The following is a 19,834-nucleotide window of genomic DNA, read 5'->3' as shown; positions in this document are numbered from 1 at the left end:
AGGTTTTGATCTCCTGGTTGGGAGATGGAGCCCTGCGTGGGGCTCCCTGCTCAGTGGGGAGTCTGCTTCCCCTCTTCCTCTCCCTCTGCCCCTCCCCCCACGCATGCACACTCTCTCTCTCAAATAAATAAATCTTTAAAACTCAGCTGGAAGCAGAGTATACTGTAGGCCTTCAATAATATTAACCGTTGTTGTTGCTCTTGTTAATATTCATAGTGACTTGGTTTAAGGTTGACCTGCCTTATAGAGGACATTCACACATCAGATGGGACCTCTCCTAGTTGAGCACTCAGATCCCTCCATGTCTCAATTACTTCAATTCTCTGAGTCTTTTCTTGGGTTCTTGGGTACTCAGAGAAGAGCTAATCTGATGGCTGCTTCCCATGGCCCTGCCCCTTTAAAGAACAGACCTGTGGGCAAATGGGGAACCAAGAGCTACGTGATGAACAAACCTGCAGACAGCCCTCGACCCCCCAACTTTCCTAGTCCTTAGGTTCCTCCTAACAGGGAAGGCATCCTTATTACCTGAATGGCTGATAGCTAATGAGTAATGAATTGACAGGAACTTTCAGATGAACTCAGCTCCATTATAATATAACTTTTATCCAAGAATGTCAGAATCTTGTCTGATTTAACAGAAATGTGTTCCATGTATTTGTTCTCTCATTCAACAAATACGGTATCTGGAGACACAATAATGAATGACCTACTACCCTAGCTTTAAGGAGGAGCATAGAAGACCTAAGGGACCTCCTTCCTATAGAGACCAATGGAAACCATTGACTCCAGTCAGCCTGGACCTCCTGTTCTCGGAACACACAGCCTCTATGGCCTCTGCTCATATGCTCACACCAACCTCTCTTTCTGTGTTGCCCTCTTCCCATTTCCTGCACCCCCTTCACAACCCAGCCTCAAGTTACACCCAACCTGAGACATCACTTTGCCCTCTAAGCTTTCAAGGTAAATAATGCCCATGCCACTCACTTAGCTTTTCTATACTGCCATTCGCTGTAAATGTTGGTATTTTCTTTCACTCTTTCTCACTAGTCTGTAAGCGCCAGGAGTGCCAAGCTAAATCCTAAACTCTTAGGATCCCCAGAGCATTTAATACTTTATTTAGTGTGCAAAAACACACCAATAAATACCTGAGAAATGGAATTCAATTCAACAAATTCTAACCAACATCTCGACACAAGGCATCTTTCCACATGCCACAAGAAGATACAAAGGTAAATAAGAGGCTTTTACTCTAAAGCAAGATGAGTACATTTGGAGGTCTCTGCGCAGAATGTTGACCTCCTGTTATAGTCACTAATATATTTTGTTGTCTGGGTATTTCAACATGATTTCTTTGGGCTGTGCTTAACACATGAAGATCCATTTAAAAATGAAGACTTTTTTCTGGCTTAAGTAAATAAGGTGTCTGCTATTGATAAATTACAAATGCTTTTCTCCCTTTCTTTTACGTACATTCCTTTCCCCCTTGAATTTCATAAATGAGTTGAGATACTGATAGTTTCATGGACCAGTGCCATTCCATGAAGAAAGCCGTGGTCTTCTATAAAAATAGCTTCTACTACATCCCAAAAGGATGTCCTTTTGCATACATCCTTCTGACAAATCCTCACAACAACCCAGTGAGCTAGGCATTATGATTTCCATCTTAAAAATAAGGAAACTGAAGATCAGAGAAGTTAAATTATTTGCTTAAGATCATTTAGCTAACTAGATGGTAGAGCTGAGAACTGACTCTAGGCCTCACGATATTGCAACAACTAAAACCATCTCAGAAAGGCATCCCATTGAATAGCATGTAGGGTTCAAAGGCTTGCTTTGTGAGCCAGCCCCATGTCAGCATCATGCCTATTAGAAGAGCACACAATAGCAAAGTTACACATATTTCTCTGTCTTATCAACTGCCATCCATAGTCCTCATGGGCCATCAAAAAGTTCCCTTCTCTCTGGGCTTTATTTTTTTTTTTAAGATTTTATTTATTTGACAGAGAGAAAGACAGCGAGAGAGGGAACACAAGCAGGGGGACTGGGAGAGGGAGAAGCAGACTCCCCACAGAGCAGGGAGCCCAATGCAGGGCTCGATCCCAGGACCCTGGGATTATGACCTGAGCCGAAGGCAGACGCTTGACGACTGAGCCACCCAGGTGCCCCTCTCTGGGCTTTAAATAACTTCATGCCTTCATCCTCCTTGAGTCATGGATGCTAAACTTTCAATCTCATCAGCAGCTGGCTTCACATCAGATGTGCTGACGGTTTCCTTTAAAAATGTACAGACTAACCTGGTATGGAGTGGGGGGTACCTTGGAGATGCTTGTGACCATGTCAGAGCTTCTTAGTATTTTTTGGGTTTGTGTGTGCATTTTCTGACGATGTATTTTACTATCTGGATGGCCTGTGTATCCTTATAACCCAGACTGGTGATTCTTCTAATAATGCGAAGTAGATATCTCCTTTTCTGTTTCCGGGATTCCAGTGATACGGAGTGGTGACTGAGTATGGTGACTGAGTATACAAACTGAACCATAGGTTGCCTTGTCTCTTGTCCTTGCAGTCTGGGAGCAATAATATACTTGACTTTAATCTTAGGTCTGCAGGTAACCAAAAATGTGACCTTGGGCAAGTCGCTCCATTTCTCTGAAGGGATGGAACTTAGTCTCTTTACAGATAGAAATCTCTAATTCTTTGACTAATCACTTCTTCCACCTTCTGTAGAATATTGTTTGCGCATTGCAGCTTTCAGAGGTTTCATGAAGTGTGTTGTCACTAGGACTCCTACAAATTGCTAGAGAAGTGTAAGCACCAGATCAATAAGGGACCTTGGAGAACTTTTGATTCAATCCTTGCATTTTGCTAACAAAGGAACTAAACCCCAAGGAGGTACAGGAACATAGCCTAACCCATGCAGATCCAAAACCAGAACCCAGGATTCAGCTCCCAACTCCCAACTGAGTGGCCTTTATATGTCCTATTTTCAGTCTCCAACTCAGAAATCGACCTTGATATTCACAAACCAACCCTCCTGGCTTTTTTTTTTTTTTTTAACATGGGTTCTAATTTATTCAGTATGATGTAACCACTCAGCAAAAATGTGTGGTCAGGTCTTTTTTCCTCAGCAAATTCACACAAATTTGGAGACACTTTCTCTGGTTGAGAATACATTGATCAGAAAAGATCCAAAATTTCAGGCATTCAGAGTAAAGTGCCTTATCCAAAGTCATCAGACACTTGAGGGGCAGAGCCAAAACTGGAAGTGGAGAACTCTAGAGAGACAACTGGAAGATAATGGATGGTGACAGGCTGACCATACAGTCTTTCTGGCTTCCCAGAATCCAGATGGACTCCCCACACTGTCACGTTGATTGATTGAAGCACCAGTGCTCAGATACCCACAAATCCCCAGCCCATGGACACAGCTGCACGTTGGTCTCTAGGAGGATCTAGGTCAGAACATAACCTTCCCTCCCGCAACATAACCTTTCCCTCTTTGCCACAGCCAAAGAGGGAAATAGAACCCTAATAAGGGAATTTCATGACTGCAGGGATATGAGCAAAGAAAATGGAGTCAGACAGAAAAGAGAGCTTGCATTTGCTGTTCCTGTTTCTGCTGTCTCTTAAACAAAGCTGACCCTAGGTACAAACTTGCCCTTTTCTTATCCCAACTTCCCTGGTCATAAAATACATGTTTGGCAACTGCTTTGAAAGTTATTAAAGCTGCAACAGTAAACTATGGGAGGCCAGAGAATTTCAGACAAAAGTTATTGCATCAGTAACTCAGAAACTAATTCCTAAAACTCTTGACACATTTATCCAGAGGGCTAATGCCAATATAGAAATGGAAATCATTATCAAGGGCCACAGTGTACCTGGAATTAAAATCCATCATTCCTTGCAGCAGAGAGCTACAATTTTGGCAGAATATGAATAGTCAGGCGTTTCTCCACCATCTTTCCTCAAAAATAAGGTTCTTTATTTTTTCAGAAGGACAAGAAAAATTCTGCTCTCTTTGTGTGTTTTTTTTCTTAAGAACGCTGCATTTACATTTGCTTTTCAAATATTTATTTCTTTGACAGCTCTACATTTAAACCGAAAGGCCTCCTTTTCCTTATTCAATTGCACTGGTTTTATTTTGGATAGGAATCCTGCTGGGTACCGTAACAGGGAACAAACTCTACAACAGCAGTAATCCCTTCTACAGCGTCTATTGTGGGGAAACTTAATACACTTGTATTAAATGGCTGAGGCATTGGCTCTGGTGATCTGAATTAACTACAGAAGAGCATAGAGAACAAAACTACCTTCTTCACTCAGCTGATTCCCACTGCATACCCCGCAACGTGGCAGGCCTGGAGACTCAAAACTGCCATGCAAGGGCACCCCACTGAAAGACCACCGATTGCCTTAGGCGATGCCTTCATCATCAAAAGGCTGCAAAGACAGGACAGATGTGATGAGATCCAACGTTAACAAGCAGATGGAGAAATGGGCTCTCTGATGCACTGTTGGAGGACTGACAATATGCTCAGAGTTCTCAATGTGCATGCACTTTAACTGGGGTTCTAAGAATTTGTCTTAAGGCAGTATTTACAGAGATACACAGGGCTAGCCTCAGCATGATCACGAAGGGAAAAACTCAGAAGCAATGCACAAATCATTAAAAATGCAATCATTGAACTCATCACATAGTCTGTATTTATTGTCTCCCGACATACAATTGAGTGGCAAAGTCCACTCACAGAGAGCACGTGGAAGATGATGGCCTTGTTTATATAAAAGTGTAACTAAAAGGCTCCACTGTGGTGTTGACCATGGGTATCTCTAGATAATGAGCTTCTGGGTGACTTTTAATTTCCTTTGCCAACTTTTCTGAATGGTTGGATCTTTAATATTTTTTTATGGTGCGCATCACTTTCTACCTTGCAGGGCTGGGGGTGCTTTAAACATTTTTTTTTAAAACAGAAAGCTAATCTTTCCCTAAATTCCTTTGCGCTTGTACTGGCCAACCTACCTAAGGCCTTACATCATGGTAGGACACTATGAAACACTGTGAGGAGTTCATGGGTATATTCATATGTCAAACCTCATCAATTCATACACTTTAAGTCACCCAGCTATGCATTTTTAGGACACGCAATTTACTGTATGTCAATTATACCTCAGTAAAACTGTTTTTTAAAGGACAAAAAATATGAAGCAGTCCAGGTAATTGCCATTCACCACGCAAAATGTCAACATAATTGTATATGTTTAAGAAACCTGAATCAATGGCGGAAAATAAATTTGATGTTCCAATCAGTGACAGGAGGCTATTCTGAGAGGTTAATAGCATGAGTGAGGTGTAAAAAATGTTCATTCAGCTTATTCTCTGTTCTCCAGCGGTGTCCGTGTCCTTGATCATAGATGGCTGCAGAGCTCACCATTTGACCTACTTCTATCTTCTTCTGTTTGCACCTTTTTGCAGAGTTCACACCAATCTTAGGTACCTTTTACCCCAAACTACATGCTTTGGTGCACTTTAATTTTCCTGAAGTAAATAAATAACCCTTGATCACTTCCCTTAAGTGACCACATAGCAAACTCAAGGGTTATGAGACTTTGGGATCAGAAAAAATTCTGAAAGCCAAAATTCCTTCCAAAGATAATTACAGATCCACCGATACATGTTTTTGAAGATTATCCCTTCACTCTGCCAACAGATATTCTTAAGTACATATATTCTTTTCCCATAAGATTAACTACTAAAGCAGTCGGAAGGTCTGCAGTTGCCTGAAAGAATATAACGAAAGAAACACCAGAGGCTACAGTGGGTTTGAGAAGTGGGTCTCTGGGTTAGCTGGACAAGAAGGAAACAAACGTTTGCATGTTGCTGTCAGAGTCATTCTCAGAGCCTCTTAGGGTGGCATCGGTTGGGGCCCATGAAGAGTGTGGGCCTAGAAATCACTACAGAATCTCTGTGCAAGTTAGCCCTGCTTCTCATCACTGTTTCTCTCTGCTCTTCCCCTCTGCTTTCCAATGTGACCAGATGGACGGTGCTTCAGGGAAGAATTGGGCGTCCAGAGAATCCCTTCCGAGTGGCCCTGGAATATATCTCGAGTGGAAACCGAAGTTTGTCTGCAGTGGACTTCTTTGCCCTGAAGAACTGCAGTGAAGGTATCTGAATCTGGCTTTCTCTTCCCTTCCTTGGTAGCTTGCTGTCTTTAAGTGTGTCCATAACCTGCTGCCACGATTAGCTGGGCATGTGTTTGCTTATCTAGTAAAGTCTGTGGTGCCTTGGGGCTGGTTCTGAATATTATCAAGTGCTCCACAGCCCAGCTGATCAACTTTCAAAGACTGAGTATAACTTTATATCTGCTTACCTTAAAACTTCATCAAACAGAATATAGTCTTTGTTAGAGAACATATCAGCTTAATTTCCTGGGCTGCCAAATGCTTTCAGCTATGTTGGTTTGGTTTGGTTTGCTTTGGTTTTTTATTGTGGAGAATTTCAAATGTATGCAAATAAATAGAATAGTGCAGTGACCCCTATATACCTTCAACTCAGTTTCAATAATTATCAACATTCTACCATTTTTCTTTCACCTGTATCTCTACCCACTCCTTACCCCTCCAACTTGATAGTGATTATTTTACTTTTTTTCCCTGAGGCAAAATTTATGACTAAGTATTTTTAATGACTTGATTCCTACTGTTATTAAGGGGCAACTTGGGAAATGGTTATATATGAAATGTTTTGATTATTTTGTAAATACCACTAGGGCACTGTCCACTCTGTCATTGAATTCCTTTGCATAAGTCCCACATTCAAGATTTGTTACCAAGAAAAAGCATCTCTCTCCTGAAGAATAATTTGTTGTTGTTTTTTTCTCTTTGCCTTTGTTGCCAGGAAACTGAACTAAATGCAATACTCAATCACAGTAGTTATATCTGTATAGGTTTCTGATAAGCTTATTTCCCCTCCCTCTAGAGAGTTTTTGACCTTCTACTCTTGTTTTCAAGATCACCTATTTAGCTTTCATTAGACACTGCTTCAAGTCTGATTGGTAAACAGGAGGAAATGAATCATCAATAGATACAGGAGGTTGATCTGTCCTTGATTGTTCAGAAGACCTAGGATCATAACGATAAACACCCTCTATTGTTTCCCACATGTAGAAGGTATAGGAGATGGGCTTGAATTATACAGATCTTCAGGAAGAAGTTGTTTTCGTTATTGCTCTTCTTCTGTGCCTGCGTCTGCCCAGAGGTTCAGTGGGAAGGGAGCTCTCCCGTGTGCCACAGAATCTGTGGTCTGAGAGGACCAAGAATGAAGTTTGGAGAGGAAGGAAGCCTGTGGTACTCCCAGACCTAAGTTCTCAATTTAAACTGTTCATGAGCAGCCATGAAGGCTCAGAACACACAGCAATCTATTGCATAGAGGCCCAGCTTTGAATCTTGGGCCTCTTAGAGGTGCTATACAAAGGGGACTCCCTTAGGAGACCGCTGACCACCCAGTTTCTTATGCTGCTATGGCTCTTCATTCGTTGCTGGTCTTGCAAGAACCTTCACAAAGTGGTGGTTTTTTTTTTTTCCTTTAATGAAAACTGGTTTATGTGTGAGAAAAAAGAAAAATCATCATAATGTGATAGATTGAATTTCAGTTCTAGTTGAAAAGGTGGTTAACCTGTGATGGGAGGCAATGTATAAGAAACATGTGGTTTGGGAGAAAGCCAGGAGCTTGTACAAATGTTTCCATGTTCACAAACTTGCAGATTTGTGGATGGCTCTGGACATCATCAGTCCTTGCTGATGTCGAAGGTCTGTGTGCCATCCAAAAGAGGCGATCTGTTGAAATGGAGCCAGTTAACAGGAATGTGACAGGGAGAAGGTATCAGTTCCCAGAATTGGCCTAATCTCATTTGAACAATGGTCAGGAGAAGGGAATAAGAGACTACAAAACCCCAGATATCAGGCCCAGCCCATCCTCCTGCAAAAATTCTTCATACCTCTGAGTCAAGGCTCTCAACCAGTTATGCAGATTTTTCCTCCCTTACCCCTACAACTCCCTTTCACCTACGAAATTCTTCCTCTGTATCTTATGTTGCATTTGCAGTGAGTTTGTTGCAGAGTTTCAAGGACCTATTTCTTGTCGGCCTCTCTACCCTTATGAAACCAAGAGAGGTGACCTCTCTAACTTTCTCTAATGATCCAAAAAGTATGTCTTCTGGCAGAACAGTCTCTAAGAAGACGGAGAAAAGAAGTCTGCTTCTAATTCCCTTGAGAAGGTAAATTGGCCAAGAGACCTAGGGAGGTTCTCATGTCCCAGCTACCTGCCTTCAGAAGCTCATGTCTAAAAACAGAGGGTCTCCATGGAGAAGCAGATGTTCTCTGCACTCCTTCTCTGACTTGGACTCCTGTGGCCACCAGTGGGTATGAAGAAATAAGTGTGGATGTGTAAAGCACAGAGCAGAGGAAAAACAAAGTGACTCCTGTGTTTCCTGAGAACTTCTAATTCTCCTCCCCATCATGGAACAATTTCAGGTGCACATCAGTTGGTGTGGACAAGTTGCAAACATAAGAAGCCTCCTAAAACTACACTCACATTTTTAAATGGAAAGAGTTATTTCAGAGGTATGCTCAAGGCTTATTTGATGTAGACAAATGGTTGTGTTTTCTGCTGTATTGCTTTGATCAGGTCATGAAAAGAAAGCGACAAGGAGAGAGAAGTGTTATCTTTGAGGGGGTGAACAGGGCTGGTGGCATGTTAGCCTGGGTTGTAGATAGGTCTGCAGAATGCCTGGTCTATTTTCTGATAGCAACTCGGTCCCCTCCTGATGAGACACAGAAGGAATATGAAAGGAGACACATCTGTAGAACTCTACAGCTCTTCCTTCGCCCACATAAAGAGGTGCCATTTTAGTTGGTCCGGAGAAGCCTTACAGGGGATGTTGGGACAATTCTCCCTGCATAGGAGATGATACTTATCTGTGGGTATCATCAGGGCAGAGGCCATCCTCTTTCCTCTCTGAATCCTGACAGCCATCATACTGTGTAACACTTAATAAGTGCTCAGTTAAGAAGCAATAAAAGCTAACATCAACAGAGCACTTACCACGTGCAAAGGGAAATGCTGATCCTTTTGGGAACTTTACCATAATGCTATGAAGCAGGTTCTGTTATCCTTATCTACAGATGGGGAATCTGAGGCTCACAGAAGTTTCAAAACTTGCCCAGGTCATTCAGTTAGGGAAAGATGGAGCCCAACTCCATCCCAAGTCAGTCTGACCACCAAGCCAATGTTTCTGTCCACAAAGCTCTGTCACCTGTATGGAATGTGTAGAGGCTGGGGTTTTAAATTCGTTGCCAAAAGCCTTAGAATTGTCTTTAACTCATCCTCTTATTCTTGCATCCAGATGGCCAGGCCCTGGGCTCTAGACTTGTGGCTGCTTTTCATCCAATCCGTTGCTGTCTAGATGCTACTGTTGCTGTCTCTTGAATTTACCCTTCTGACTTCATTTCCTCGGCAGCGTGCCTTTTCCAGGCCTTTGTTACGCATTCTTGGGCTTTGGCAGTAGCCAGCTGGTCTCCCTGATAGCGTTACCCAGCCCTCACACATCAGCACACATTTCCTCTCCATGTGTCGTTTTCGGGAGACCTCAGTAACTTCTTATTGCCTCCCACATCAGAAACATGGGAGCTAGAGTGGGCCATCTCACTCATTCCTGGGTCCAGGCAAGTGATGGGCTGAAGATCACCCAGCTGGTTGGTGGTAGAGCTGAGAGTGACATCGGGGCCATCTCGACTCTGACTTGGGTACTTTTACCACTGCTCCGTCCTGCCTGGAAAGCCCTCAGTGTCTCTGCCTGATTTCCAAGCTTCTTTAAAATCTGGTCTCAATACCTGTCCAACGTTATGCCCTCTGTTCTCTCACACCCCTGGCCCTCTAGTCAGACTGAGGCAGTGTACAGAAAACCAGCTTGGTCCCAGGCCTTCCGTTTTGAATGCAGACTCATCACTGAGGATCCAGTTTAGGGCCCAAACCCTCCAGAACATCGTTCACAGCCATAGAAATTCTTCTCTGAATACTTTGCTCTCTACATCTAGATTTAGTAGCTGCTTTACAGTTATTTCCCAGTTAGTCATTTTGGGGCCCTAACTTGAGGTTTGGGATCTTGTCTTGTATTTCTTTTATTTCCCCAGGGGACAGTTAACACAGCGCTAAACACATAGAAAACACTGCTTAAATACTTGTTGACTGATTGTTAGTCAATCAATCAATTGATAAATACTGCTCCTGCTTTTTTAGCTTTGGGCTATTACCCTACTACTGCCAAAAGAAGGTAGCAGTAGGTGGAAATTGCTTAGAAGAGGTTTTTCCCTGATCTTAAAAAAGCCAGTGTGTATACTTGGCAGTGATGGGAAGGGTATCAGCCCCCAGAGACACCCATGCCTGGGCTCCCAGGGAACCCTTCACCCATTCACAAAGACCCGCCTTCAGCAGACAGTCCAAAGCAATAGAATGGTGCAGGACACTCATCAGGACCCCTCACGTTCAGAGGAGCCTATGGAAAAACGCGTGTCAGAAAGGGCAGGGCTAGGGCGCCTGGGTGGCTCAGTCGGTTAAGCGACTGCCTTCAGCTCAGGTCATGATCCTGGAGTCCCAGGATCGAGTCCCGCATCGGGCTCCCTGCTCAGCGGGGAGTCTGCTTCTCCCTCTGACCCTCCCCCCTCTCATGTGTGCTCTCTCTCTCTCTCTCTCATTCTCTCTCTCAAATAAATTAAAAATTAAAAAAAGAACAAAAGAAAAACCCTCTTTAAAAAAAGGGGGGGCAGGGCTAGCTTCTTGAAAAAGATTTGAAAAACCCTGTGCCTCTGAGCAGCTCATAAGAATATACATTATTGGGGGCTCCTGGGTGGCTCAGTTGGTTGAGCATCCGACTCTTGATTTCAGCTCAGGTCATGACCTCAGGGTCATGAGATCAAGCGCCCCCCCCTTTCAGGCTCCACACTCTGCAGGGAGTCTGCTTCTCTTCTTCTCCCCCTCCCTCTCCCTCTGGTCCACCCCCTGCTTGTGTGCACTCTCTCTCTCTCAAATAAATAAATAAAAATAAATCTTTAAAGAAAGGAATATACATTATTGCAAACACCCATCTCACACCTTCTATGTGCCAGGCCCTGTTCTAAACTTGTTGCATATATTAACTCATTTAATCCTTACAACAGGGCAATGAGGTATGTATTATCATTATCAACATTTCCATGATATGGATAGGGAAATCAAGGCACAGAGACTTACGTAATTTATCCCACGTCTCACAGCTGATATTAGAGGTCATATGCTCCAGCACCCATGCTATTGCTGCTACGTGTTATTGCTACCTGCTGGAAAACATGCCAGAAAGCATCTATTCTGCCTCCCTCACCAGTGGAAATTGAATGAACAAACCACCCAGTGATTTACCCTGAACTTCGACACACTAAATAACTGACCAGCCCAGTATGATTTCTACCTTCACCTCATGATTGTCAAGTTCTCGATTTTTCTAAGATGCTAATTCGGAACCTCCCTCTCCCTGCCTTGGTTGGTCAGAGGTAGTTTAGGTGTACTGCTGTCCACTGACCAACAGTGGACACCCCCATCCATAACATCAAAGAGCTGCAGATGGCACCTAGGTGAGCCTAAATACATTTTACTGCCGGTCCCCTGGGTTCCTGTTCCCTTTCATGAACCTATGAGAATCACGTCTGAGATTTCCTAGGTCAGAACCACATTCAGCTCACAAACAGATTTCTCCACAAGAAGCACTCTTGGTTTCTTACCCTACTGAGACATTTTCATACACATTACCTCCTCTGATCTGTTCAGCAGAGAGGATGTCATAATCCTCATGTTACCCCTGAGGGGTTATTTCATTAACTTCGGTCTTGTAGGAAGGGGCAGGAATACAAAACATCAAAAGCAGTCCCACCACCATGGATACCTTAAAACACATGTCCCAAAAGAGTTGGGGATGTGCAGATATCTTAACCTCTCTGGGCCTAAAATGATGGCATTTAAACTGGATCTATGGACTTCAAACATTTTTTAGAGGCTGAATGCTTAATTCAAATAAAGTCCTATACAGAAGTCCAGTATATAAAATTACACAAGCAACTTACCATGTATGTTTGTGCTACAATAAAAAAATTTTAAGAATGCAAAAAAAAATTTAAAAATTAAATAAATAAAATTACACAAGCAGAGATGCCCAGGGGAAGTGATAGTAGGGGTCCCAGAACCCACTTGCTCCACAGGCCTTGACACCCACGCCCTACCACCACCATGGGGTTTCATAAAATACAGTTTGAGAACCACTGGACATTCTGATTTTCAACTCTCCTATTAATTCCAGCTTTTTGATCATAAGATTCTGTGCTTACGTAAAATGTGATAGCCAAAAATTGTTACATTAACCATACCTTCCTTAAACAGTTAAGACTAAGTACAAGGCTGTTACACTTTGGGCAGTGGCCCATCTACACAAAGCAAGTTCTTGTCTCACTGGATCCTAGGTTTGAGATGCTAGATACAGAGCTAGTATGAATGTTTCCGGTAACAACAACAACAAAAAATGTGTGGCGTGTCCCAGCCTTGTTCCCTCCATCTTCTCCTCTTCCACCAAAGACAACACTGGCCAGGCAAGGATGCCCTCCTTAGGCCAAGAGGGGGACAAGAGGAAATGAAAGAAGCTGAACAAACGGATTCTCATCTTGGCCAGCCATGTAGAACTAATCAGCCTCTGGAGTAGGCTCCAAAATCCAGCTGGGTAAAATGAGGCATAGCCTCCTGGGCTCCTGACAGCGTGGCCAAAACTGGGCATTTTCTGTTCCAACAGCAAGCAACACCCCAGCAGGATCCTCAGTCCGTGTTTGTAAAACGGAGATTACTGGGGTGCTCTCTTGGAGCTGCCAGCAGAAAACGCTCTGTGTAGCAGAATCATCCATCTACCCATCCGTGCATTTGCTCATTCGTTCGACAAACATTTATTGAGCACATACTAAACTGAACGTACAGTGACACCGATATAAACTTGCTTCTGTCTTAGGACTGAGTTTTGGTGTGGCGGCCTTAAGATCCCCGTCCTACTTCACACAAAACTGCTCACCAAAGGGCATCCCTGACTTACATTTAATCCGCACCAGAGGTATTGAATAAATGCTCCATTTGTAGAGATTGTCTTCCTCTGAACTGGTTCCCATGTCTTTCTCAGAAATACCACGGAATGAGCACTGAACCAGCCTTCGGGGGACCAACGTTCCCTTTCAACCTTTTATTTACCCTAGCCTCGTCAACTCTTTGGATCAGAGGGGACATTAAAGGTCTCTATCAGAATTGGCACATGGATTGTCTATTATTTAAAACAGGAATAACCATATGTCAGTGGTGGTCCCAACAATGACCTTCACCGTGAGGGTCCGATGAGAAGAGGACTGTGGAGATGCATTGTACATGATGCCTGGAGCTCCCGGACCTCTCTGGAACTCATCTGGCCTGAAGCCTCTAAAAACATAGCTGCTCCCTCCCTGCTGCTCGGTTTCTTATGGAGAAAGTGCTATTCACAGAAACAAATCGTGGGATGCTAACAATAACCAAATGCCACGCGGGAGTCGAGCATCACGGCCCTGCCAACATGACACCGGCACCGAGGTGGCCACTGCCCGGGTCGGTCACTTCAGGGGACTGGGTCACCTCTGCAGGGGTGGGATCTATTGTTTGGAAGGGAAAGCCAAGGAGAAATAGCAGCCATAGCCTTGTCCATTCGTTTTCATGGTGCCCTCCCTTGAAGGGCGAGGCCCATTACCTTTCATTATTCTTCTTAACTACCTATTTCTAAAATTTCCCACCCATAAGTTGTCTGTGGATTGTACTGCTAAAAAGATAAGCATTAAAACTGTGATTTCCTCTCACATTTCCCAAAGACCTCCCGCCCCACGCTTTGGTTCCAGCTATGCCCCCTGTCAGGTGCCCTCCCTCTCCCATCCCCAGTGTCGGTCTCCCCAAGCCTCACACTTCTTTCAAATCTCAGCTCAAATACTGTCTTCTCCAAGAAGTCTCAGCTCAGAATTATGTCTCCATAGATTTCCGTTTTAGAACCATCTACTTTCCAGAGTTATTTATGTGTCTTGCTCAATAGATGCTAAATTCCTAGAATCAAAGACTGTGTCTTTTTCTTTTTAATCTCTGTACCCCAATTAGCAACGAACAGTGCTTTTCTCGTGGTAAGCACTGAATAAAGGTTTTCTGGTTACAATGTAGGAGGGAGATTATAGGCTTTGGAATCAGACAGAATGAGTGTGGAATCCCAGGTCTATCGCTTACCACCCTTCCGAGCTCAGAAGAGTTTTTTTTTTTTAAATCTTTGAGTTTTGGGTTTTCTCAACAGTAAATGGCGCTAATGATACATAATTATAGGTTTGTTGGGAAATGAAAAACTGATGCTATGTGTAGAGCCCCTGGCACGGAGCTCGGCACAATAAATACTATTGCCTTCTTCCTTCCTCACCCCCTGACTGAGCTGAATGTCCTCATCCTGGAACAAGGGTGGAATAATTCATCCCAGCTAGCCCAGGGTATGTTTGCAGGTTTGCACCCACCTTTTTCTTTCCACTTGCGCCTCGTCTGAGCCATTGGGCCAAGGTCAAGTTTACCCCCCTTCCAACAGAAACTCTGAAAGCCCAGATCTATTTTCTGGTTTCGAAGGCCGCTGTTTCTCTTTCCTCACTCCCACCCCCAACAATCTCTACTTTTATCTCTGATAAAGTCATTTTTCTATTTGTGACTGGGTGCCCAGAATCCAATGTGCCATGCAAAGGAGTAAGACTGCTTCATCTTGTAGGGATGGGTAGTGGCCAAGGAAGAGCCTAAACCTCCTGGGATATGCTTATCGTACTGTGTCCTTCTGGCAGATGGAGGATGGGGTCTAAATCAGCCAGGCCCCCAGCTGGTGGAACCAGGAAAGAGTTTTTCTGCCCCTCCTTTCCCTACCCGTGTACAGCTGCTGTTGGCAGAGACTTCCTTACACTGGAATGGCTTATTCATAATCACTAATAAAGCCCATTAAAAAATGCCCCGCAAAGTACATGGGAACAATGATTGCTTGGGCGACGATTTTAAATATTTGACCATTGGAAATCACCCGGAAATGGGGGCAGAGCCAAAAGATTTTTAAATACAAATAAATAAGGAACCAGTGTGCTGAGGTCATTGTACTCCCGGAAGAAAATTACTTTCAAATTACAACTACATAAAAGAAATAATTGAAAAGATTAATCACACTAAAATAATTGGTCTATTTTACAAGTAATTTGGAGCAATATTCAGTCATTGACATAAATGTCTAGTAGTAAAATAGTAATGAATTTCATTCTCTGACTAATGTATTTATTTTATTAATGGTACTAAATGGCGTTGTTACTGCTTATAAATATTTCATAACTTTTAATTCATTAAAATGTTCAAGGAATTTCCAAAAGTATTTATTAGTTTTAAATCATCCTTGGTATTCAATATGCGATTGCCATTCTGCCTGGGTAATTAAAAAAATTATTGTTTTGGGTAATGGGAGTCTCTTCGAATGTGGAGGATTAAGCCCCAGTTATTAAGGAGACCAAAGCTCTGGCTGGCGATGAATGAGAGGCTGGGTGAAGCTATGTTCCCTCCCCAGGTCTCTAAGGCCCCTCTGTAACCATTCCTTAAAATCTGTCCCTGTGAGGCAGACCCAAATAAATAAATTCCAGAGATAGGAGAAATGTCAGTTTAGACACTGGTTTCAACCCACCACCTCTCCCACATCCTCTCCATCTTCCCGAAACAGCTGATAGCAGAATTCGTACATTCTGACCTCACCTCCCCTCTGTTTCTTTCATTCCTTGATAGAGGCCATCAGGAGGGAAAAGGGCAAAAGGTGCAACAGAAAAAAAAGCAAGGAACACTGCATCATGAACGGTGGAAAGGAGACAGGATTTGGATGAGAAAAACGTGGGTTTGGATCCTGAGTTGTTTGGGTGCTACGTGTCCATCACACCCTGCAGTGCTAGATCATTAACGCAGGAAATGGAGATGGTGGTACCTGCTCCCCGTAAGGATTTAATCCGTGTGAGGATTAAATGACAGTGTGTGCGCCTTATGTGACACAGTGCCTGCAACCTAGTGGGAAATCAAACAGGGTTAGTCCCACCCCTCCCGAAGTCCAAAGAGTGTATCGTAATGATGTTGATCCAGTGGCCTTGGCAACTCTTAGTTAACCGTGCTACAAATAATTGGTATGAGTCATCAAGATAAACTGGACCAACAGTGAACTGTATAATTTCAGGGGCTTGGCGAAGTCTAAGGACATCCCCTGGAGCAAGGACGGGATGGCTCCACCCTCAGTGCCCTGCCCCACAGGTCTGAGATCAGGCTCACTGCCCTGCCTCCCAAGCCCCGTCCACACAGGAAATGGCTAAAGGCATTTGGCTGTGAGCAAATTGGGAGGGGCCGGGATCCAACAAGTGGGTTGGGGTAAAGGGGCAAGTGTTTCTCACACTTCGACACTTGGACCTTGAGGATACGTAGTAGTGTTCTGGGCATGCGCAGTCCCACAGAATCAACATGGTACATTTTTCCAGACCTTCAATTTTACCAAAATATTGGAATAGAGGGATATTTTAATATTTAAATTAACATGGCTATATATTGGGCTTTGTGCAAGCTACACACAAATTTTAAGATAAAACATGAGCTTTAAGACCTTTTCTGCTAGAAGTGATCCCCCAGACTCTGGGGGGTGACTTCACCCTTCTCTGCCGTTTGGGGCATATCAGAGGGGATGTTGGTGAAGCACAACTTTAAGGGGACAGAGGGACATAGGCTAAGAAAAGGAGGTACAGCTAGACCTGGAGAGCTGGAGCCAAATGGAAGGTATCCTTTCAGTTGCAAGCCATAGGTGGGCAGGGTGACAGGCCGAATCTCAAGGTGATACCAGAGACCAGCAGCGGGGCCCTAACCTACCAAATCAGTCAGAGAGGGATTCCGTTCCTAAAATTTATGTACCAGGTCAGAGCCAGACTAACCAAATATTAGGTTTTCAAGTCCCCTGTGTATTGGTCTAAAGCTTATTTAATTTCCCCCAAGACAGAATGGATCTCAGAATTGGCTGTGTTTTGTTTTGAAAGGGAATAGAAAGGGATGCTACTTCTCTATCTGAAGAGCTGGGAGACGTTTTACTTCCTCTCTGCCCAGACCCCTGGGCAAAGCTCCTCAACATGAGGGACTATGGGAACCAAATGGCCAGGTCCTCCAGAGTGGAGTATGAGAGCTCCCACTGCTAGGATGTGGTGCTTTTTCTTTTTACTCGTGGTTATTTTGAAGTTTTTGGCATTCTCTGTCTTTAGGTTATGCTGTGAGCATGGAACTTTAGTTTGTCTTTTTGGTTGTGATTTGTTTTGGGAGGAAACATGGGGAAATAGTTGCCTGATGGGTGCCTAGAAGGCCCCGCAATTCAGTTTGCAAATCACAGGGTAAATGGCCTCTGAATAATCCCTCCTTCCCTCCACTACAACATTCTGGGATTCTTTGAGCAGCATTTGGGTGGAGGTAAAGTCTTTTGGCTTTTGCTGCTTTTGCTTCTTCATTTAGCTCTTAGCCAGCATTTTTGTTTCTATAAAATGCTTAACAACATTGACTAATTACCCCTCATTAATCATTCATGCAACTGGTAGACCAGGGGTCTTATTTCCTTCAAGAACACAGGTGCAATATCCTGTCTGGTTCCCAAGTCACACAACGGGGGAGGGGGGGTGATGGGGCCATCATGGCAGCTCTGGGATCCTCCCAAGCTCACAGGAGGAGTGGGCCGGAAGGTGAGCACTGATTCTGTGAGGCTACAACCCCTATTCTCTAATGAACAGGAAGGATGAGACACATTGCCGGCCAATGGCAGCTGAGAAACAATAAGCCTTAATTAGAAGCTTCTTCCTGGAAATTCACATGGACATAATAACTTTGTTGTCTTAAAAGGCCCAGAGAGGTTGAATGCCTCAACTTTCTTGTGCTTTTATAAGCCGATCCTTTCAATCATTTGTGAAATGTAAATATAATTAAAACATTGGCACTGATTAGCTTCTCCATGCTACAGGGATAAGCAACTCGAGTCTAGGGTCCGAGGCAGCCTGTTTACAGGTTTATGGTTCAGGAACACAGTGAGGGAGCGGTCACAGCCGGGAAGGGCAGTGGAACGGACCCTAGGAGAGGGTCACACCGCTCCCAGAAGTCAAGGAGAGCCTGGGAGTAGCCCAAAGCCTCTGTCCTGCGGACTTGAGCTTACGAGTATATAAAGCTGAGGTGACAGAATCACATTATGAGGTGACAGAAAGGAGAAGATGACAAGGAGAGATGTTCTCTGTTTTCCTTACCTTACCATCTCAGGACTGGTAACTTTCTTGTCAGTGTGCAAATACAACCCCTAGTTTGCTGCATTTCCCACTCCCTCTCACATTTCCCATGTGTGTGCTTGCATACCAATGCTAGAGAGCTGCCCATTCTCGACCATTCTTCCCCTGGCATGGCCCTTCCCCCCTTCCTTTCTCTCCCTTCCTCTCCTGTGGCTATTTGTAATGCCAAAGCATCTACTCGATTCAGAATCAAAGCATTTACTTGCGCCGTATGATAATCAATATGTGAAGGCAGACAGATCATCACCCGTCTTGTTTGCTTTGGCATCTTGTGGACAGGTCCTTCCTACATCTCCTCGCCCGCAGTCTCCCTTCCCTCTGTCTCTCCCAGACTCTGAATGCCTTTGTCTTTTCACTTGTCTATTAATTCATTCTCACTTCTCAACTTTCTTCCTCTCTTTTTGTGCGGGGGGCGGTGGGGGGAGGGACTGGGCCATGGAGTCGGCCATCTGACTGCTGGGGCACCTCAGTAATCAGTGAAGCCTAGTCTGCGTTTACCCCAGGCATATGGACAGCAACTGAAATGGCCAGATTGGCTGTTCAGGGGCCAGATCTGGGGTGTGCACACAGGGAGTCTTCCTTACTTTTCTTCCTTATTCTAAGCATAGATTTTCTCCTCTCCTCCTTTTTCTCTTCCTCTGCTTTGCTTCCTTTCCCTTCATGTACCTGGCACCCTCTCATGAGGAGCCCTCACTCCGCATGCATACACATGTGCACATAGGCACATACGTGTATATGAACAGTGAGGGGGTTTGTGGGGCATCTGGACGTCGTGATCCTAAAGAAGGCCTCAGGAGCAAGACCACAGTCTTTAGTTGAGAGTGAGGTCTTCCTGGAGTCAATCACATGGCAAAGGCAAGAATCTAGATAGATAGGAGGGTCCAGCATTTTCCTTTAGGGGTCAAGAAATTAAATTGGAGTGAGCTCTTGGGTAATGGGAGCTGAGGTTGCAATCACAACAAGAGAAGACACTAGAAGCTAAGAAGGAGAATCTTGGGAAAACTCTCTTCTCTTCAGGGGTCAGCAAAGCATAGAGTCGAAGCTCATGGTACACACTGGAGATTTTTTTCCCCTTGTTTTTCCCAGTCTTTGGTAAAGTCATGTTGAACATTCCAGCTTACTTAGTTGTACTGCAAGAGTTTTGTCTGGGCTTAGGCCAGGGTTTTAAAGGGTTTAAACATCACAGTTGTGATCCATAAGATTCTCCAAGGAAATAAGAGGGAGGAAGGAAGTTGAAAAAAAAAGAGAGAGGTAGAAAAGGCTATGAGGTCTGGACACTCCACGCGCCGTAAAGTTCTCTTCTTGCACCAAACTAGGAGGTGCTGAGCTTGCATTGGTTAAGGAAGGTGGAATCTTCCTACTTACTGACCTGGTA

At 44.0% G+C, this 19,834-nt stretch overlaps 1 protein-coding gene across 1 annotated transcript in view; it reads left to right on the top strand.

The window, feature by feature from the left end:
• The window catches only part of ALK (ALK receptor tyrosine kinase), a 678,620-nt gene that overhangs the window by 483,056 nt on the left and 175,730 nt on the right, over positions 1–19,834 (top strand). Inside the window, exon 5 of the mRNA XM_025867990.2 lies at positions 6,035–6,162. Within this exon, the coding sequence (XP_025723775.1) occupies positions 6,035–6,162 (128 nt within the window). The remainder of the gene's footprint in view (positions 1–6,034; positions 6,163–19,834) is intronic.

Source organism: Callorhinus ursinus, unplaced genomic scaffold (assembly GCF_003265705.2).
Source record: "Callorhinus ursinus isolate GAN/ISIS: 27379988/994484 unplaced genomic scaffold, GSC_fseal_2.0 scaffold10, whole genome shotgun sequence".
Taxonomy (NCBI): domain Eukaryota; kingdom Metazoa; phylum Chordata; class Mammalia; order Carnivora; family Otariidae; genus Callorhinus; species Callorhinus ursinus.
The sequence above is the reverse complement of the archived record's forward strand: the minus strand, read 5'-3'. Positions and strand labels throughout refer to the sequence as shown.